At 40.8% G+C, this 19,755-nt stretch overlaps 1 protein-coding gene and 1 long non-coding RNA gene across 3 annotated transcripts in view; one reads left to right on the top strand and one right to left on the bottom strand.

Annotated features, from left to right (window-relative positions):
• The window catches only part of DENND5A (DENN domain containing 5A), a 77,648-nt gene that overhangs the window by 42,997 nt on the left and 14,896 nt on the right, over positions 1–19,755 (top strand). For both annotated transcript variants that reach the window (XM_054725785.1, XM_054725786.1), the window contains exons 7-12: positions 1,123–1,338; positions 2,762–2,996; positions 4,858–5,008; positions 8,643–8,736; positions 11,917–12,048; positions 15,147–15,299. In XM_054725785.1, the coding sequence (XP_054581760.1) occupies positions 1,123–1,338; positions 2,762–2,996; positions 4,858–5,008; positions 8,643–8,736; positions 11,917–12,048; positions 15,147–15,299 (981 nt within the window). The remainder of the gene's footprint in view (positions 1–1,122; positions 1,339–2,761; positions 2,997–4,857; positions 5,009–8,642; positions 8,737–11,916; positions 12,049–15,146; positions 15,300–19,755) is intronic.
• Positions 1,527–19,755, bottom strand: part of LOC129151347 (uncharacterized) — a 30,133-nt gene continuing 11,904 nt past the window's right edge. Inside the window, exons 2-3 of the long non-coding RNA XR_008558029.1 lie at positions 10,619–10,686; positions 1,527–1,541 (exon numbers count right to left, since the gene is read on the bottom strand). This is a non-coding gene — a long non-coding RNA (uncharacterized LOC129151347). The remainder of the gene's footprint in view (positions 1,542–10,618; positions 10,687–19,755) is intronic.

Here is a 19,755-nt window from a genome sequence, read left to right as displayed (position 1 = left end):
GCTGAGTTGAGGCTAGAGCGTAGTCCTAGGATCCCCTTGAATTCTGGTCCTGTGCTCTTTCCAGGGATGTACTTAGCTCTCCCTTTTTTGACTTTTACCCATCTCTTCAGCCTCCCCTATTCTCATTGTTAAATTAAAATTTTAAATTACATATAAGCAAAATGAGCCAGTGTAATCATTTTGTTGGGCTATTTTTTTTTTTTTTTAAGAGAGGGAGGAAGAAAGAGAGAGAGGATGAGAGAGAGGAGAGAAATAGAAACATTGATGTGAGAGAGATATATTAATCTGTTGCCTCTTCTGTGTACCCTGACTGGGAATTGAACCTGGGACATTTCAGTGCATGGAACAATGCTCTAACCAACTGAGCCATACAGGCCAGGGTTTGCTGGGGTATATTTTAGTGAAGTGTGAAACATTTCATTTTCCTGCTTTATTTAGTTAGTTGAGCAGATATTTTTTTAAAAAATCATGGCCAGTTAGTAGTAACTATGTATGGTGCCAGTTGGATACTGGAAATATCAGGGGAATACTTTGTAAAGTGCATGATTGTCTAACCACTATGCTATACACTTGAAACTAACATAAAATAATATTGCATGTTAACTGTAATTGAAAATATTAAAAAAAAATCATGGCCAGTTGTAGAGCAGAGAAGTATTGGATATATTAAAAAGGTTAAAGAAAAACACAGTAAGGAAAAATTCTTAGGGAGAAAGATAAGGAAAGTGTATGTGGGAGAAAATCAAAGAGATGTAGGTAGAGCTAGAATCTAACCATGTTGCTTTGCGTTATCATTTTCTTACTGACGTCCAGATTCCCACCTTCCCCAGACCCTTGAGATAAGTTGCACCTTTCTCTATTGCTGAATCTCTCTCTGCCCATAATGATCACTTTCACCGAGTTACTGAGTACCTGCAAGTGGAACATCTCATTTATCTCTTCTCCATGTCAGAATTCCTTTCTTTTTTTCCTTCTCCCATTTTCTCTTTTTTCCTCCTTTCCATTTGCTGCGAAGTAAATGATGTGGGGGAAGGGGAGAGGAACGAACCAGTTGCATTTCTTTGGGATAAAAGGAAAAGCTTGTGTGTTCTCAGCTGTCACTTCTCTCTTTTTTTTTTATAGCTGGAAGTGCGTGAAGACCCCAGCAGCAATAAGGATCTGAAAGTTCAGTGTGATGAAGAAGAACTCAGGATTTACCAGCTAAACATTCAGATCCGGGAAGTTTTTGCAAATCGTTTCACTCAGATGTTTGCAGATTATGAGGTGTTTGTCATTCAACCTAGCCAGGATAAGGAGTCCTGGTTTAATAACAGGGAACAGATGCAAAACTTTGATAAAGTGAGTTTAATCTGCTGGGGAGGGAGGTGAGGCATGAAGATTTAACTGATAATGAGTTTTTCTTTCATAATACAGATGACCCTTGAACAATGTGGGGGTTAGGGGTGTCAATCCCCTGCATAGTCAGAAATTTGTCTATAACTTTTGACTCCTCCAAAACTCAAGATGTCCTTTGGTATCTGTCGGTGCTTGGTTCCAGGACCCTGTGGATACCAAAATTTGCAGATGTTCAAGTCCCATTTTTATTTTTATTTTTTAAAATATTTTTATTGATTTCAGAGAGGAAGAGAGAGATAGAAACATCAGTGATGAGAGAGAATCATTTATTGACTGCCTCCTGCACGCCCCACAATTGGGGGGGGATCGAACCTGCAACCCAGGCATGTGTTAGGGAGAAAGCTAAGGTGAATCGAACCATGACCTCCTGGTTGATGCTCAACCACTGAGCCATGCCGGCCGGTTTAAAAATGGTGTAGAAAAAGGCATACTGTCAGCCCACCACATCCATGGATTCTCAACAGTGTTTTTAAAAAAATATATTTCTTTATTGATTTCAGAGAGGAAGGGAGAGGGAGAGAGAGATAGAAACATCAATGATAAGAGAGAAAAACTGATTGGCTGCCTCCTGCATGTTCTCCACTGGGGATCGAGAGCCCGCAACCCGGGCATGTGCCCTTGGCTGGAATCGAACCCGGACCCTTCAGTCCACAGGGCGACGCTCTATCCACTGAGTCAAACTGGCTAGGGCCCAACAGTATTTTTGATCTGCAGTTGTTTAACTCCACAAATGCAAAATCTGGGGATACGGATGGAGGGCCAACTGTATGTTTATTGAAAAATATATGTGTATAAATGGACCTGTGCAGTTCAAACCTATGTTGTTCAAGATTAAATGTGGGGCCCTGGCCGGCCTGGCTCAGTGGATAGAGTGGCAGCCTGCGGACTGAGGGGTCCCGGGTTCGATTCCGGCCAAGGGCACATGCCTGGGTTGCGGGCTCGATCCCCAGTAGGGGGTGTGCAGAAGGCAGCCGGTCAATGATTCTCTCTCATCATTGATGTTTCTATCTCTCCTCCTCCCTTCCTCTCTGAAATCAATAAAGAAATATATTAAAAAAGATTAAATGTGGGGATTAAATATGGGAAACAAGTTCATGATCCTTCTGATGCTGATAAAATGCAAGGTCTTGCTGCTTTACAACAGAGTGCTGGTTCTTATTGTCAGGTGATTTACCTTCATTGTTTAAAAAAAAAATGATGAAGAGATTTTGCTGTTGGCTTTTCATAAAGACCTAGGAAGCTTCAGAGAATTATCCCATTGGATCCTTTGGGTGTGTGTTGCCTTTGCTGGTCAAAGGTGACATACCCTTTTCCCTTTTTCCTCTTCTCTGTTGATTGATGACTGTCTGTTTCCTTGTCTCACCAGGCATCTTTTCTATCAGATCAGCCTGAGCCCTACTTGCCCTTTCTCTCAAGATTCCTGGAGACCCAGATGTTTGCTTCTTTCATTGACAATAAAATTATGTTTCATGATGATGATGATAAAGACCCTGTGCTCCGGGTGTTCGATTCCCGAGTAGATAAGATCAGGCTGTTGAATGTTCGGACGCCTACTCTCCGCACATCCATGTACCAGAAGTGTACCACTGTGGATGAAGCAGGTGAGGCCTCCTTGTTGCTATACTTTCTGGCTTCCTGCATTATGTCACTAATGTGTCCCTGCTCCTAAACATGCCAGCTTCTTTCTGTTTCTGCTTTTGCATAAGTGTTTCCCATAGCCTGAAATGCTCTTTCCTTTCTTTTTTGCCTGGTTAGCTCTTTTCATCCTTTAACACTGTGTCAATTGGGAATGGGTCCTGCTGTAGGTAATAGAGAAGAGAAGCTAATTAGCAGGGGGCTAGAAAGATGTGGAGATATTTTTCCCAGATTAGCAAGAAATGCAGAATTGGTGGTTGCTGGTGTTGGTTCAGCTGCTCGACAGTGTAATCAGGAACTGAGGTTCTGTCTTTACTCACCTACCCTTAGTGTATTGACTTATATTCATGCTATTTGCCTCATGTTTACAAGAGGCTTTTTTTTTTTTTAAACACAGCCTTCTCTGGGAATTGAAAAAAAAAAGTTATTATTTATTTTATTTTATAGAGAGAGGAAGGGAGAGAGGGAAAGAGGGAGAGAGAGAGAGAGAGAGAGACAGAGAGACAGAGAGACAGAGAGACAGAGAGATTGGTTGCCTCTGAGACGACACTCCAACCAACTGAGCCACACAGGCTAGGGCGCCATTTTCTAAGTTTTGAAGATACAACTGGTGACAATTTGGACAAAGTCCTGCCTTCATTGAGTACATTCTCTAGCCTCTGTCTTTACCTTTCAGCTCTCGATTCAGGTCTTTCATTAAGATGACAACCCTCTTGGTTAAGCCTTTTAGTGGGGTAATTGTGTGGTTTTTAGTTTGTTAATGTGGCAATTTATTGATTTTTAAAGATGTAAACTAACCTTGCATTCTTGAGATAAACCCTTTATGTGATCATGATGTATTATCTTTTTTGTATATTATTGAATTCAATTTATTACAATTTTGTTTAGAATTTTTGCATATATGCTCATGAAGGATATTGGTTCATAGTTTGTTTGTAATATCTTCTCTGATTTGGTGTCACTATAATGTTGGCCTGAAAGAAAAGTTAGGAAGTATTCTCTCCTCTTCAGTTTCCCAGAAGAGCTTGTGTAAGTGATACTACTTTTTCTTTAGATGTTTGGCAGAATTCATCAGTGAAGCCCTCCGGGCTTGGTGGTTTTTTTGTTGTTGTTGCTGCTTTTTTGTGAGAGAAGATTTTAAACTACAGATTCAGTTTAAAAAATAGGGCTATTCAGATGAACTATTTCTTCTTGAGTGAGCTTTGGCAGTTTGCATCCTTCAAGGAATTTGTCCCTTTCACCTGTTGTCAAATTTGTTGGCATTAAGTTTTTTGTAATATGTCCTATATTGATATCTGTAGAGTCTGTCACTTCTCTCATTACTGATATTGGTAATTTGTGTTTTTTCCTTTCTATTCTAATCAGTCTGATTAGAAGTTTATTAATTTTACTGATCGTTTGAAAGAACAGTTTTTGGATTTATTTATTTGTCTTTTTATTTCATTGATTTCACTCTGGCCTTTATTTTTTCCTTTCTTGTACTTTGAATTTAATTTGCTAGTCTTTTTTTCTAGTTTTTTAAAGGTGGAAGCCACGGTCATTAATTTGAGACCTTTCTTCTTTTTCTAAGATAGGCATTTAGTGCCATAAATTTCCTTTCAAGTAATAATGACATACTACAAATTCTCATATTTTGTGTTTTTATTTCCCTTTTGATTTTCGATGGCAGGGTTATTTGGAAGTGTGTTATTTAGTTTTAAGATGTTCTTGATTATTGTAGTCAGAGGACATATTTTGTATTATTCAAATTGTTTTAAATTTATTGAGTATTATATGGCCCAGAATATGGTATATTTTTTAAAAGTTTGATATTTTTTTCTTATCCAGAGAAAGCAATTGAGCTGCGTCTGGCAAAAATAGACCATACTGCGGTTCACCCCCATTTACTTGACATGAAGATTGGACAAGGAAAGTATGAACCAGGCTTCTTCCCAAAGTTGCAGTCTGATGTGCTTTCCATTGGGCCAGCCAGCAACAAGTGAGTCAACCCCAGGGATTCCCTGATTCAGTTCCCTAACAGTCCAGTATCTGAGCCTGAGCTGGTAGAAGACCCTTGAATTTTATAAAGCAAATATGGAGAAGACCAAAATTATCCATGTTTTTCACTTTTTTAACAAGAAAATGGGTGACAGAGTATCATCAGCTTCTGTCTCCACTGTGCCAATTGGGATAGCCCCACATGCCCAGGACCTGCAAAAAGCCAGAAGGGTTAAAATGATCTCATGACTAAATCCCATACAACATGTAGCTGGCATTTTAGCTCCAGTAAGTGGTAGTTGAAATGGAGTCTGAACTGGAAGTAGGTAACTTAGCAGGATTGCTGTTCTTTAGTTACGTTTGGAGATGAGTATAACAAAGCCCAGACAGAGCTGAGTATAGTTTTGGATCTGCATGTGAACTTCATGTAGATGTTTGAAGAGAGAGAGAGAGAGAGAGAGAGAGAGAGAGAGAGAGAGAGAGAGGTCTGTGTTCCCTGGGGAGTTATTTTTCTTGCCCACTCACTGATCTTTAAGCTGCTCTTCCCCAGGGTCTCTGAGCTATCTCTGGTGACTCTTTGGTGGTTTTCTGTGCCCAGCATTGGTCCCTAGACATTCCAGTTTTCTTCTGTCAGTTGACCATACTTTTTTTTAAAAAGAATTTTTGTTGTTGTTGTTAATCCTCACCAGAGGCTATTTTTTCTATTGATCTTTAGGGAGAGCGAAAGGGAGGGAGGTATAAGAGAGACACATTGATTGGTTGACTCCCACACATGCCCCCAACTGGGCTGGGAATTGAACCCGCAGCCCTTTAGTGCAAGCATATCAAACTCGTGGCCCAGCCAATATAACGGTATGCAATTTAATTTTTAAAATATCCTGTTATACATAACTAGAGGCCTGCTGCACGACATTCGTGCACTGGGGGTGGGGAGAGGGTGTCCCTCAGCCAAGCCTGTACCCTTGCATAGTCCGGGAGCCCTCAGGGGATGTCTGACTGTGGCGGCGGAGGCAGGCCACTGCGCTTGCCCCCTAGTGGTCAGTGTGCGTCACAGCAGCCATTTGTTCCCCGGTTCATTCGATTTGCATATTACCCTTTTATTATATAGGATTATTAATAACTAGTGGCCTGGTGCATGGATTCGTGCACATTGAAGGAAATTAATTAGAAGAAATATTTTAATATCACTATTTGCCCTTTCTCTGTAATAGAAGTGTCAGAGATGAAAGAAAATTAGTAAAATGTATATGAAAAGAATATATAAATTGATTAATAAATAAACAATAACATGCTATAACAACAACAAAGACATGATATAAAACAACAAAAACATGATATAAAAACATTGATAAAAACAATGACTGATAAATTGATTAAACTTATTCTAATATCTCCCTGTATACCACATTAAGAGTAAAAACACTTTCAGAGTGCTTGACTAATTTCCCTTGTGATGAAGTATTTACAACTTTAACTTTAATGTCACATGTTCTTCGAACTTGAGAGAAAGCAACATATAACTGACCATGTCTGAAAACAGGTTTAGGTAGGAATATTCCTACTCTTGTCTAGAGTTTGTCCTTGCAATTTATTTATTTATTTATTTATTTATTTTTATTATTGTCTAAAGTTTTACATATGTCTCCTTTTTCCCCAATTGAGCCCCCATCGCCCTCCCGTCAGCCATTCCCACCCTGGGCAAGCCCCCACCAACCCAGTGTATGTGTCCATTGGTTATGCTAATATGCATGCATACAAGTCCTTTGGTTGCTCTCTAACCTGCCCCCCCCCACCACCATTTGTCTCTAGATCGATCTATTCTTGTTCATCAAATTATGTTGATCATTATATCCCACATATGAGTGAGATCATGTGATATTTATCTTTCTCCGGCTGGCTTATTTCGCTTAGCATAATGTTCTCCAGCTCCACCCATGTTGTTGCAAATGTTAAAAGTTCCTTCTTTTTTATAGCAGCATAGTATTCCATTGTGTAGATGTACCACAGTTTTTTAATCCACTCATCTGCTAATGGGTACTTAGGCTATTTCCAAATCTTAGCTATTGCATATTTTGCTGCTATGAACATAGGGGTGCATATATCCTTTCTGATTGGTGTTTCTGGTTTCTTGGGATATAGTCCTAGGAGTGAGATTACTGGGTCAAATGGGAGTTCCATTTTTAACTTTTTGAGGAAACTCCATACTGTCTTACACAGTGGCTGCACCAGTCTGCATTCCCACCAACAGTGCAGGAGGGTTCCTTTTTCTCCACATCCTCACCAGCACTTGTTGTTTGTTGATGATAACCATTCTGACAGGTGTGAGATGGTACCTCATTGTTGTTTTGATTTCCATCTCTCGGATGATTAGTGAGTTTGAGCATGTTTTCATATGTCTCTGGGCCTTCTGTATGTCCTCTTTTGAAAAGTGTCTATTTACATCCTTTGACCATTTTTTGATTGGATCATTTATCTTTCTTTTGTTAAGTTGTATGAGTTCTCTGTAAATTTTGGAGATTAAGCCCTTATAGGAAATGTCATTGGCAAATATGTTCTCCCATGCAGTGGGCCTTCTTGTTGTTTTGTTGATGGTTTCTTTTGCTGTGCAGAAGCTTTTTATTTTGTTGTAATCCCATTTTTTATTTTCTCCTTAGTGTCCATTGCCCTAGGAGCTGTGTCTGTAAATATATTGCTGCGACATATGTCTGCTATTTTGCTGCCTATAGAGTCTTGTAGGATTTTTATGGTTTCCCGTCTTACATTCAAATCCTTTAGCCATTTTGAATTTGTTTTTGTGTATGGTGTAAGTTGGTGATCTAGTTTCATTTTTTTGCATGTAACCAAATTTCCCAGCACCTGGTATCATGGGAAACTGTCTTTAAATTAAACAACCAAATTCAGGATCGACAATGACAGATTGAAACACATGCGTGCGATTGGCGCCAGCCAGAGCTTTATATGTATCTCGCATGCGTGAGTCAGTGTTTATTTTTAAATTGCCAGTATGTGTCATATGTACCGGTTGGATGGACGTATGGTCGGTTATTTAGTCTTTTTTATATATAGATGAACTACAACATTTGCTAATGACTGATTACTATAATCATGTTGCATTCATTTCCCTTACGTGCCTTATGCACAGGTACACCATTTCTCTCCACTAATATTAGCAGTGAATATTTTGGCAGCCGATTGCCACATCATTAGTCTTGTACTGACTTGTTTGGTGTGCACAACAGGAAATATTTCGCTTTTGGAGAACAAGAAAAATAGGTTTATTTGCATTATGCTTATTAATTTGTGCAGTTATTCAATGTCTGGTAAGTTAATGTTCAAGGAAAAATATTAATTTTTATTAAAATGTTCTATTTTATGATAACGATTACTCATTTATTTCAGCCCTTTGTATTCAGCATGTCTCTATCGAAATAAACATATGTTTTTATGAAAATTGAAGCTTTTGTTTTTTTGTGGCTCACATAAACTTAAACTTTGTTTATTTGGCCCATGTTAGCCTTTGAGTTTGACATGCTTGCTTTAGTATGTGGGCCAGCACTCTAACCATTGAGCCACCGGCCAGGGCTGACCTTACTTTTTACTGGGATATTGTTAATTGCCTGTTTTGATTCTTTTAGATGGACAAAAAGGAATGCCCCTGCCCAGTGGAGGAGGAAAGATCGGCAGAAGCAGCACACAGAACACTTGCGTTTAGACAATGACCAGAGAGAGGTAAGCCACCTTATGATTGACAAGGAATGGGCCTATTATCATGCTACATTCTCTTTCTCTTTTCTGTTTTTTTAACCTCTGGTCTGATTCAAGTGTCCTAACAGTACAGTGACCACCGAACCAAGAAGGTTATTTGAGGCCAAAAAACGAAGCAGCCAACCCTATATAGAACATCCAGCCTTCGAGCTATATAAGACCAATGAAATCATTTGGTCTGGCCCTGTCATGGCATTAGGGGTTAATTAAATGTTTGACCAAATACAGCAGGCTAATTTTTAAGTTGATAATGTTGAATGGCCTGAGAATGATGTTATAAATATCCAAATGGCCCTTGACAGATAAAAGGTTCCCCACCCCTACTATAGATTATAATGGGATTTGTTGTAGGGAAGTTACAGGGATGGAGTCTAAGCAGAGATTGTCTGTGCAGACTGTTGGGGTCGCCTCTACTATACATTTAGAGACCTCTCCCCATAAAGAAGGGTTATTAATAGAGTAGTTCCTGATACTTGATACTGGGCCTAGGTTAGGACAAATCCAGGATGTATGATGTTTTACACGTGACAGCTAGCCACTAACCATGTAGGTCCTCTCTCTGAGCCAGGCCCTGTTTGCAGCCGACTCAGGAATGATGGCAGTCTTAGAAGAGAGCCTTTCACTGTCCTTTCAGTACTCTCTCATACATCATACTCCCGGGGAAGTGTGACAGAACCTCAGGAGATAAGAGCCTGAGACTTGGGAGAAATCCTTTTAAAATTTGTGAGGCTTCTTTTGTGTGTGGTATGGTAGTGAAGAATTAATTCTGTTAGAATTAGAAGGAAGAAAAGCTGAACTTGGGTTAATGCTGTCAATATCTGAACCTGGGAGGAGGGAGTACTTTCCCTCTATTTTTTGTGTATCATAATTTAAAACAGATAATCTTGACTTTTTTTCTTTGAGGAGCAAAGGAGAGGAATGTTATCTTCAGGTGCCTGGGGGGGGGGGGGTTGAGGCTTTTTGATTTGACCTCCTGAGTGCTCATTGCTTATAGGCTGAGTTTCTCAGCTCTACTTAACTTGTTCCCAGTAAAGCTTTTAGTTATAAAACTCAAGTTGGAAACCCTGCCTGCCTGACTCAGTTGTAGAGAAGTTGTGAAAATGGGAATTTAACCTTCAGAAACCTGTTTCAGGAACTTCTCTTTGAGAAAATACCTTGCAAATTGTGTTATCTACACACACACACACACACACACACACACACACACACACACACACACACACGCACGCACACACACATATATATATATATATATATATATATATATATATATATATAAAGAGCCAGGGTCCATAATGTCTAAAACGACCGAACGGACAACCAGACACCAGAAGTCATTCCTACAGTCAGTGCTGGGTCGCCAGCAGGGGAGGGCAGCTGTGGGCGAGATCAGGCCAGCAGGGGAGGGCTGTTGGGGGTGAGATCAGGCCGGCAGGGGAGGGCAGTTAGGGGCGATCAGGCAGGCAGAGGCAGTTAGGGGCGATCAGGTCGGCAGGGGAGAGCAGTTAGGGGCGAGATCAGGCTGGCAGGGAGGGCAGTTGGGGGCGATCAGGCAGGCAGGCAGAGGGGTTAGAGGCAATCAGGCAGGCAGGCAGAGGCAGTTAGGGGGCGATCAGGCAGGCAAGCAGGTGAGCAGTTTAGGAGCCAGAGGTCCCAGATTGTGAGAGGGATGTCCAACTGCCTTTGCTATATTTTAATGGAATATATTAAAATCGCAAGGTATGGTTATAAATTTTTAACTGCTGATTTATAGGATACAGTTGTGCTTAGAGTTTTTGCGAGTGTGCTATAAGGGGTATGGGTATTGGTGTTATTTTTAAAGTCTCCCCTGGGTTTTCCACCTCACCTCCAGATTACTTCTTTCAGCAGTATTTATTGAGCACATGTTCTTGGTCAAAATCACTGTCGTAAGCACTTTGAAATATAAAGATGACAAGGAGTTAGCCAGTTTATTAAGGGAGCAAAGTCAGGTACACAAATAACTTTAGTAGAAGAGTCTTGTTAAAGGGTCACATAAGAGACAAGCCAGTGTTTGATCACTGATTAGAGAAAGCAGAGGTCAGTTCTACTTGGGGTAATCATCAAACAAAACTTTTTGGTGGAGTTAAAATCTGTTTGAAGCCTTGGAGAATGATAGGATTGTTATAGAGACAAAGAAAAATATTTTAAGTAGAGGAAATATAGGACCAAAAGCTTGGTGATTGTTGTGTAATGAAGACTGGCAGAATGTTTGGAGGAAGGAGGTATTAGAAGTAGCTACATAGCTAGCAAGTTAGGAGGCAGGTAGTGGTAGTCCAGGTAGTAATTGAAGCCTAACCTTGGGGATTGGTAGTAAGGGCAGATTGGGGGGGCCAGACAGAAATGTTCTACTAGAATAAATGTGGGGGAAGAAGAAGTCTAGGGTAAAAGTGTTGTTGTGACCTGGAATACTGAGGATGTCAGTGTGCAGTTCACTGCATTTATACACATTCTGTGTAAAACAAACAGCATGTGGAGAATCACCAGCCGTTTGCAGAAAATACAGTTGTTATTTTGAGCAAGGTTGTTACACTTGATGATGACAACAGTAGTTATCTTTGCTGTGGGCAGAAGAGTTAAATTCTTCCCAGCTTAGTAGGTAAAATGATTTTTTTCAGTAATCCCACAACTCTGAGATTTGGGATGGCAAACTGATCTATACATGCTGCAGCTTTATTTTTTTTTGTATCTTTAAAGAAAAGGTAATTACAGCAGTTATGAAGTGCTTTACATCAGAGAAAACAATTCATATTTTCTCAGGTTTTCCCTTTTATACAGAATTGCATTTGAAAAAAACTCTTTGATTGCTTTTAAAGAGAGAGAGAGAAAAACACCTATTTGTTGTTCCACTTATTTATGCATGCATTGGTTGATCCTTGTATATGTGCCTTGACCCGGTATTAAACCTGCAACCTTGGGGTATAAGGACAGTGCTGTAACCAACTGAACTACCCAGCCAGGGCTACAGAGTTACATTTTAAACTTTCTGCCCCAACTTTATCTGAGCCTTGGAAAGAAGCAGTAAGAAAGTGCTGGGTGGTAGTGCCCTCTTCAGGCACTCACCAGTACTGGTCGCTTATCCTTTGTGTGTATGGATAGAGTCTTTGATTTTTCCGTTTGCTGTAGAAATACATCCAAGAAGCCAGGAATATGGGCAGCACCATCCGCCAGCCCAAACTGTCCAACCTCTCCCCGTCAGTGATTGCCCAAACCAACTGGAAGTTTGTAGAGGGCCTGCTGAAGGAATGCCGCAACAAGGTGAGCTGTGGACGCCTCTGTGTGTGTGCTATTTCCCTTGGCAGCCAAGGTAAGGCCAAGGCTTGGCTCTGACCTTTCTTGGTTTTAAAAATATTGTTAATGTAATGGGATAGTATGAATTTTAAGATCCTTTTTACTTGGAATTAGGCATATTTGTTTTTTCCTTGTCTTTAAAAATTGTTTTTTATTGATTTCAGAGAGAAAGCAAAGGGAGAGAGAGAAAAACATAAATGGTGAGAGAGAATCATTGATCGGCTGCCTCCTGCACGCCCCACATTAGGGATGGAGCCCACAACCCAGGCATGTGCCCTGACTGGAAATCAAACCCTGACCTCCTGGTTCAACCACTGAGCCACACTGGCTAGGCGGCATATTTGTTTTACATAAAATAAACCATTAATCAAGAGCAAGCACAGTTTGTTGATAAAATATGTATTATTTAAAACTGAGAGATACAGTTTTTAATTTTAGACATCTAACATTTTTGAAATCATTGTTGTTGAATTGTCTTCAGCAGATTAGTCTTACACACATGAAAATGTTGCCTCTATTTTAATTTGATAGCAGTGATTTCATATGTCTAGACACAAGAGTTTATGAATGCCTACTATGTGCCAGGCCTAAGTGTGTTATTCAGTGTAAGCTGTTATGGGGTGTTTTTCTCAATTCTACCAAGACAGTCACTTTAAAAAAAAGCTTTATTGAGAATTGATGTACAAAAAATTGCACACATTTAATGTATACATCTTTGGATATACACATGCACCTATGATACTATTACTACGATCAAGGTACTAAATATATCGGTTACTTCCCAAAATTTTCTTATGTTCTTTTGTGGTTTTCACTTGTTTGTTTTTTGTGATAAGAACATAATATGATATCTATTCTCTTAACATATTTTAAAATGTACAATACTGTTGTTAATTATAGGTACTATGTTGTATAACAGATCTCCAGAACTTACTCATCTTGCATACTGAAACTTCATATCTATCCAGCAACAATTCCCCTCCCCACAACCCCTGGTAACCACTATTCTATTTTCTGCTTCTGTGAGTCTGACTATTTTAGATACTTCATATAAGTGCAGTATTTGTGCTTTAGTGACAATTTAGTGGCATATTTCACTTAGTATAATGTTCCTCCAGGTTCATTCATGTTGCTGCAAATGTCAGGATATCCTTCCTTTTCTAGGGCTGAATAATATTCCATTGTGTATCTATATCACCTCTTGTTTATCCAATCATCTGTTGATGGACACTTGGGCTATTTCCAGATTTTGGCTGTTGTGAATAATGTTGGGTGGGATATAGGCATCTCTTTGAGATTCTGATTTTAGTTCTTTTGGATATATACTCATGATAAGGGTTGCTAGATTAAATGACAGTCATTCTTAATTTTTAAAAAAATATATATTTTATTGATTTTTTACAGAGAGGAAGGGAGAGGGATAGAGAGTTAGAAACATCAATCAGCTGCCTCCTGCACACCCCCCACTGGGGATGTACCTGCAACCAAAGTACATGCCCCTGACCAGAATTGAACCTGGGACCCTTCAGTCCGCAGGCCAACACTCTATCCACTGAGCCAAACCAGCCATGGCACATTCTTAATTTTTAATGTTTTAGTTATGAATGTAATTTCTTACCTAATAAAAATGTAGCCTTTCAACCAAATTGGTATGCCATATTTTTTAGGACAATTCAACTAACTTGATCTCTACTATATCCTGTTTGTTCATCAGTGAAAAAGAAAAGAGATTTTCCTGCATTTTCAGATTATGAAGAGACATATTATTGGAAGTGTATGTTGGTATGACCACTTTGCAAAGCAGCTTAACATTATCTAGTATTCTTCTCCTAGGTATATTCCCTAGAGAAACCTTTGTAGCATGACCCAGGAGATAATGTGCAGAAAGTATACAGCAGCATTCTTTATAACAGCCCTGAACTGGAAAAAACTCAAATACCAATCAGTAGGAGAATCAGTATGTAAATTATAGTATATTCATCTGATGGAATGTTATACAGTGGTGGAAACGGACAACAACCATACCCATCAATGTAGATGAATTGCACAAATATATAGTTGAGTGAAAAAGCAAATCACAAAAGAAAACATATTGGCAAAATTGAACTATGTTATTTAGGAACACAAATATAGGTGAAAATTATTTCCTTGCTTTTCTGTAGTATTGTGTAAGTCAGGATACTGATCACTTTTAGAGTGGGAGGATGATTAGAGAGGGTATGTAAGATCTTTCAAAGGTATACATGGACAATACTGTATTTCTTAACCTGGGTGATGGTTATAATATAACAATGTGTGTGTGTATACATATATATGTAGCTACACACATATACATATGTATGAGAGGTATATTTTGCAATAAAAACATTTAAAATAGTAACACTAGAAAGAAATATGCCAAAGTGTTGCTTCTGAAAGGTAAGATTAGTAGTGATTTCCCCCTGCTCTTTAAATTTTTATATGTCACAAATTTATAATGTGGTTAAATCTTACTTAAGAACTTGGACTCAATATTCAGACAGATTTTTAGGTTCAAAGGCCTGATGTGCTATTTCTTTGCTGTGTGATTTTGGCAAGTTACTTTTTCTTATCAGTAAATTAGGACCTTGATTTCCTTATCAATTAATTGGGAACAATAATAATACTTATAGAGTTATTTGGAGTCTTAAATGAGATAATGCAGTGCTTAATAGAGTACCTGGCAACTAGAATTAAAGCTGAGATTATCATTATACGGTATGTGGGTGTGTTTTTTTACAATAAGCACTAGAGTTTTATTCAACTCCTTTTATCTCATAAATGTACAAACTGAATCCAGAGTGATGAAATCACTTGTTCAGGGTCATATAGTAATTGCTATGTTCTTATCTTCTTAACTAAACTTTTAAAGAATGCGTTTCATCATGACCTGACCTATATCTATATGGTGGAGATACTCTATGTATCTGGGTTTCACTTATATTGTCCCTCCCAGCCCAACAGACGTGCAAGTGGCCACAACTCTCTCCAGTTGCATGTGACCTTGTTCACTGTGGTTGTCTAATCCTACTGACGATTCCTTGTAGACCAAGAGAATGCTGGTGGAGAAGATGGGCCGAGAGGCTGTGGAGCTAGGGCACGGGGAGGTCAACATCACAGGGGTGGAAGAGAACACCTTGATTGCCAGCCTTTGTGACCTCTTGGAAAGGATCTGGAGTCATGGACTCCAAGTAAAACAGGTAATGAATGTCAAGCCTCTTTGTGCTGTGCAAACTATCTTCTTGTTTTCACTTACTAGCTTTCCCATACTCTTCCAGTGGCTAGCTTTGGAGAATGGTACATAGTATGCATGGAGTGAGATTAGAAATAGGTAAACAAACAATTAAATAGGATCTAAACAATTTTGTTTAAAAATAAACTTCATAAATCTGTGTGTTTGTCAGACATTTTAAAAGTGGTGCTTCTGTCCTGCAAGTAGAGCTTAAGGCCATACTGATAGATCCTGTTTGGCAGCTGGCCCTGGAGATGGAGCTTAGAGAAAGAGGGAACGTGAAGCTCAGAAGTGCCAAACATACCCTAGGAGTCCTTCACTAGCTGTACATTCCCAGTGGATAAAGGTCTGTCATTGACATTTCTTTTACCTGTGGATAGTTTAACCATCTAAAGATTTGAGAAAAGTCTACAGGAAGTTGAGTAAGTTTGATTTTTACTGCTTATTACCCAGAGAATGTTCTTATTCCAAAATACTCTAATTTGAAAAATCAAGATGGACAACTTTTACTTTTATGCATTTTTAAATTTGAAAAGAACTTGAAACATTATCAGAAACAATTTTATTTTGGACAAATTAGAAACTATATATAAGTATCCAGCAAATATTTATTGAGGGCCTATAGTGTTCTAGGAACTGATGTGGGCACTTGAGATAACATTAGTAAACAAAACAGACCAAGATGCCCTCGCTGGTTTGGCTCAGTGGATGGAGCATCAGCCTGCAGACTGAAGGGTCCTGGGTTTGATTCTGCTCCAGGACCCATACACGGGTTGCAGGCCTGATCCCCAGTAGGGGGTGTGCAGGAGGCAGCCGATCAATGAATCTCTCTCATCATTGATGTTTCCATCTCAACAAAAACAACAACAACAAAACAACAGACTAAGATCTCTGCCCTTCTGGAGTTTCCATTCTTATGGTTTGGAGACAGTCTACCACATCTGTCCTTCAAAACATTTTGGTGTGCACATACCCATATACAGGTGTGTATTAAAAAAAAATCCAGCAAAACCACAATGAGATACCTTTTCACACCCACTAGGATAACTAAAATAAAAAAAGATAAAGTGTTAGTGAGGATTTGGAGAAATTACAACCTTCATACATTGCTGGTGGAATGTAAAATGGTACAGCCACTTTGGAAAATGGTCTGGCAGTTCCTCAAAATGTTAACCATAGTGTTGTGACCCAGCAAGTCCACTTCTAGCTATGTATTCAAGAGAAATGGGAACATCCTATCTAATAATAGACAAATATGCAAATTGACCATACCTCTGACACACCAACAAGCCACACCCACAAGCCACGCCCACCATCCAATCAGAGCAAGTATGCAAATTAACCCAAACCAAGATGGCTACAGCCACAGAGAGTAAGGTTTCCTAGGTAACAGAGGAAGCCACGCTTTCTGCCAGCCGTTGCAGGCCTAAGCCTCCACTCAAGCTACAAAGTTTCAATTATAGAAGGTAAACAAATTCAAACAAATGGCGGCAGAATGGAGCTTGAGAGAGCAGGCCAGGGTTGCTGCCGGGAACTGGGGAAGCAAAGCTTTCTGCACACCCTGGCCGGGCCCACCCGCTTAAGGCAACAAAGTTTCAATTATAACCCAACACAAATGGCTGCGGGCCTCGGAGGGAGCCCCAGGCTTGGCTCTGCTCCAGGCTACAAAGTTTCAATTGTAGAAGGAAAATAAATTCCAGATACCAGGGCCTCCACTTGCATTGCCAGGGGGCATGGCCCGCCTGCAAACCACCACAGGCCCCTCACTCAGGCCACCCCATGCCCCAAGGGAACCCCACCCTGATCAGGGACACCCTTCAGGGCAAACCAGCTGGCCCCCACTCCTGTACCAGGCCTCTATCCTATCTAATAAAAGAGTACTATGCAGATTGATCATCACTGCAACACACAATATAGCTGCCCCCATGTGGTCAAAGATCCTGCCCCCATGTGGACACAAGATGGCCACCACAAGATGGCCAGCAGGAGAGGGCAGTTGGGAGGCACCTGGCCTGCAAGGGAGGGCAGTTGAGAAGGACCAGGCCTGCAAGGGAGGGCAGTTGGAGGTGATCAACCCTGCAGGAGAGGGCAGTAGGGGTGACCAGGCCGGCAGAGGAGGGAAGTTGGGGGCAAACAGGCTGGCAGCAGAGTGGTTAGGGGGTGATCAGGCTGGCAGGCAGAAGCGGTTAGGGGCAATCAGGAAGGCAGGCAGGCAAGCAGTTGGGAGCCAGCAGTCCTGGATTGTGAGAGGGATGTCCGACTGCCCGTTTAGGCCCGATCCCTTGGATCGGGCCTAAACGGGCAGTCGGACATCCCTTGTGGGGTCCCAGATTGGAGAGGGTACAGGCTGGGCTGAGGGACAACCCTCCTCCGTGCACGAATTTCGTGCACCAGGCTTCTAGTGTCTACATAAAAACATGTACACATTGTTCATAGCGGCATTATTCCAGATAGGCCCAAAGTAGAAAATCCCAAATGTCCATCAGCTGATGAATGCATAAACTAAATATGTGTGGCCTATCCATACAATGGAATATTATTTAATAAAAAGAATAAAGTATGGATACATGACACAACATGGATGAACTGTGAAAACATACTAAATGAAAGAAGCCAGTCACAAAAGACCACATATTGTATGACCCCATTTAGGCAAATCCATAGACAAAAAGATTAAAAGATGCCAGAGGTGGGAGGGAGGGAGGATTGGGGAGTGACTGCTAATGGATATGGGATTTCTGTTTGGGGTGATGAAAATGTTCTAAAATTAACTAATGGTGATGGTTGCACAACTCTTTGAATATATTAGAAACCAGATTTTTTGTGTGTGCAGAAAATTATATACTTTACTAGAGGCCCGGTGCACGAAATTCGTGCACGGAGGGGGGTTGTCCCTCAGCCCAGCCTGTACCCTCTCCAATATGGGACCTCTTGAGGGATGTCCGACTGCCCGGGGGACCAGTCTGCTGCACTAAACGGGCAGTCGGACATCCCTCTCACAATCCAGGACTGCTGGCTCCCAACTGCTTGCCTGCCTGCCTTCCTGATTGCCCCTAACCGCTTCTGCCTGCCAGCCTGATCACCCCCTAACCACTCTGCTGCCAGCCTGTTTGCCCCCAACTTCCCTCCTCTGCCGGCCTGGTCACCCCTAACTGCCCTCTCCTGCAGGGTTGATCACCTCCAATTGCCCTCCCTGCAGGCCTGGTCCCTCTCAACTGCCCTCCCTTGCAGGCAGGGTACCTCCCAACTGCCCTCTCCTGCTGGCCATCTTGTGGTGGCCATCTTGTGTCCACATGGGGGCAGGATCTTTAACCACATGGGGGCAGCTATATTGTGTGTTGCAGTGATGATCAATCTGCATAGTACTCTTTTATTAGATGCCCTCAAAACTTTTAATATTTGCCATAAAAATCTTGAGGCAGTTAAAAAAAATAACCTTATCATCACATGTTCTAAACCTGTCCTCTGAGACTTGGCACCCATATTCTACAAGAAATCTCACAGCGTGGGGATTTCTTTTGGGATTCATTTGATCCCTCTCTCAGTTTGGATAGACAGGCTACTTGTTTGGTGAGAAACCAGTACAAAAAAATGGGGGCTTTTTTGTTCAGGTTCTGTTTTCTGAGTTCTGTTTTTGGATCACTAAAAGTGTCACCGGAGGGAAGTGAGGGCCTGTGCCTATTGGCAGGGCACTTATGCCCTCAGGGACACATGTTCACTGGACAGTGACCCTGACTATCTATGTTGGGCTCCTACAGCATGCTCCTTAGACCTCCATTTTGGTGGCCTGTGTGTAGAGCACCTTTCTTCTGCTGAGACAGTCTTCAGTTATGTTCCAATCCAAAGGTTATAACCTGGCTACCTGGTCTCCTCCCTCATGCAGACTGTGCATGGTCATGCACAGATCGTGACCAAATTCACTCTCAGAGAACTATCTTATCTCCCTCTTCCTGGGGGCACCTTACGGATCAACTGCCCATTTTATCTACTTACAAAGTAGAGAGAACCAAACGGCAGTTTTTACTGCTAGCTTCCTAAATTTTGTTATTAGCCATGATGGTCTGCGTGGAAGGCTGTTGCAGCAAATCCTCACCACTCTCTTTCGCTTTCGATGACATATTCCAAGGAGATGGGTATCCTACTCTATGATATTTACCTGACAGTAAGAGGTGAGGTTTGATTTTTCATAATAGTTTTATAATTGCTGTCATTTGGGGACTGGTAAGTGAAAAGGGGTTGTTTCTCACCCTTTGTGCATTGACATTCTTGGAGAATCTGGTACTATCGATGTGTCATGTGGCCACATCCCTAATGGATAGTCAGACTATATTGAACCTTGCAGTCTCTGTCAGTCCCTTGGCAAAAGATGAAAAGTGTAATTCATGTCTTTTGTACTAGAAAGACCCCAGTGCCCTCTTACTAAG

The sequence above is a fragment of the Eptesicus fuscus genome, chromosome 13 (genome assembly GCF_027574615.1).
Source record: "Eptesicus fuscus isolate TK198812 chromosome 13, DD_ASM_mEF_20220401, whole genome shotgun sequence".
Taxonomy (NCBI): domain Eukaryota; kingdom Metazoa; phylum Chordata; class Mammalia; order Chiroptera; family Vespertilionidae; genus Eptesicus; species Eptesicus fuscus.
The sequence above is the reverse complement of the archived record's forward strand: the minus strand, read 5'-3'. Positions and strand labels throughout refer to the sequence as shown.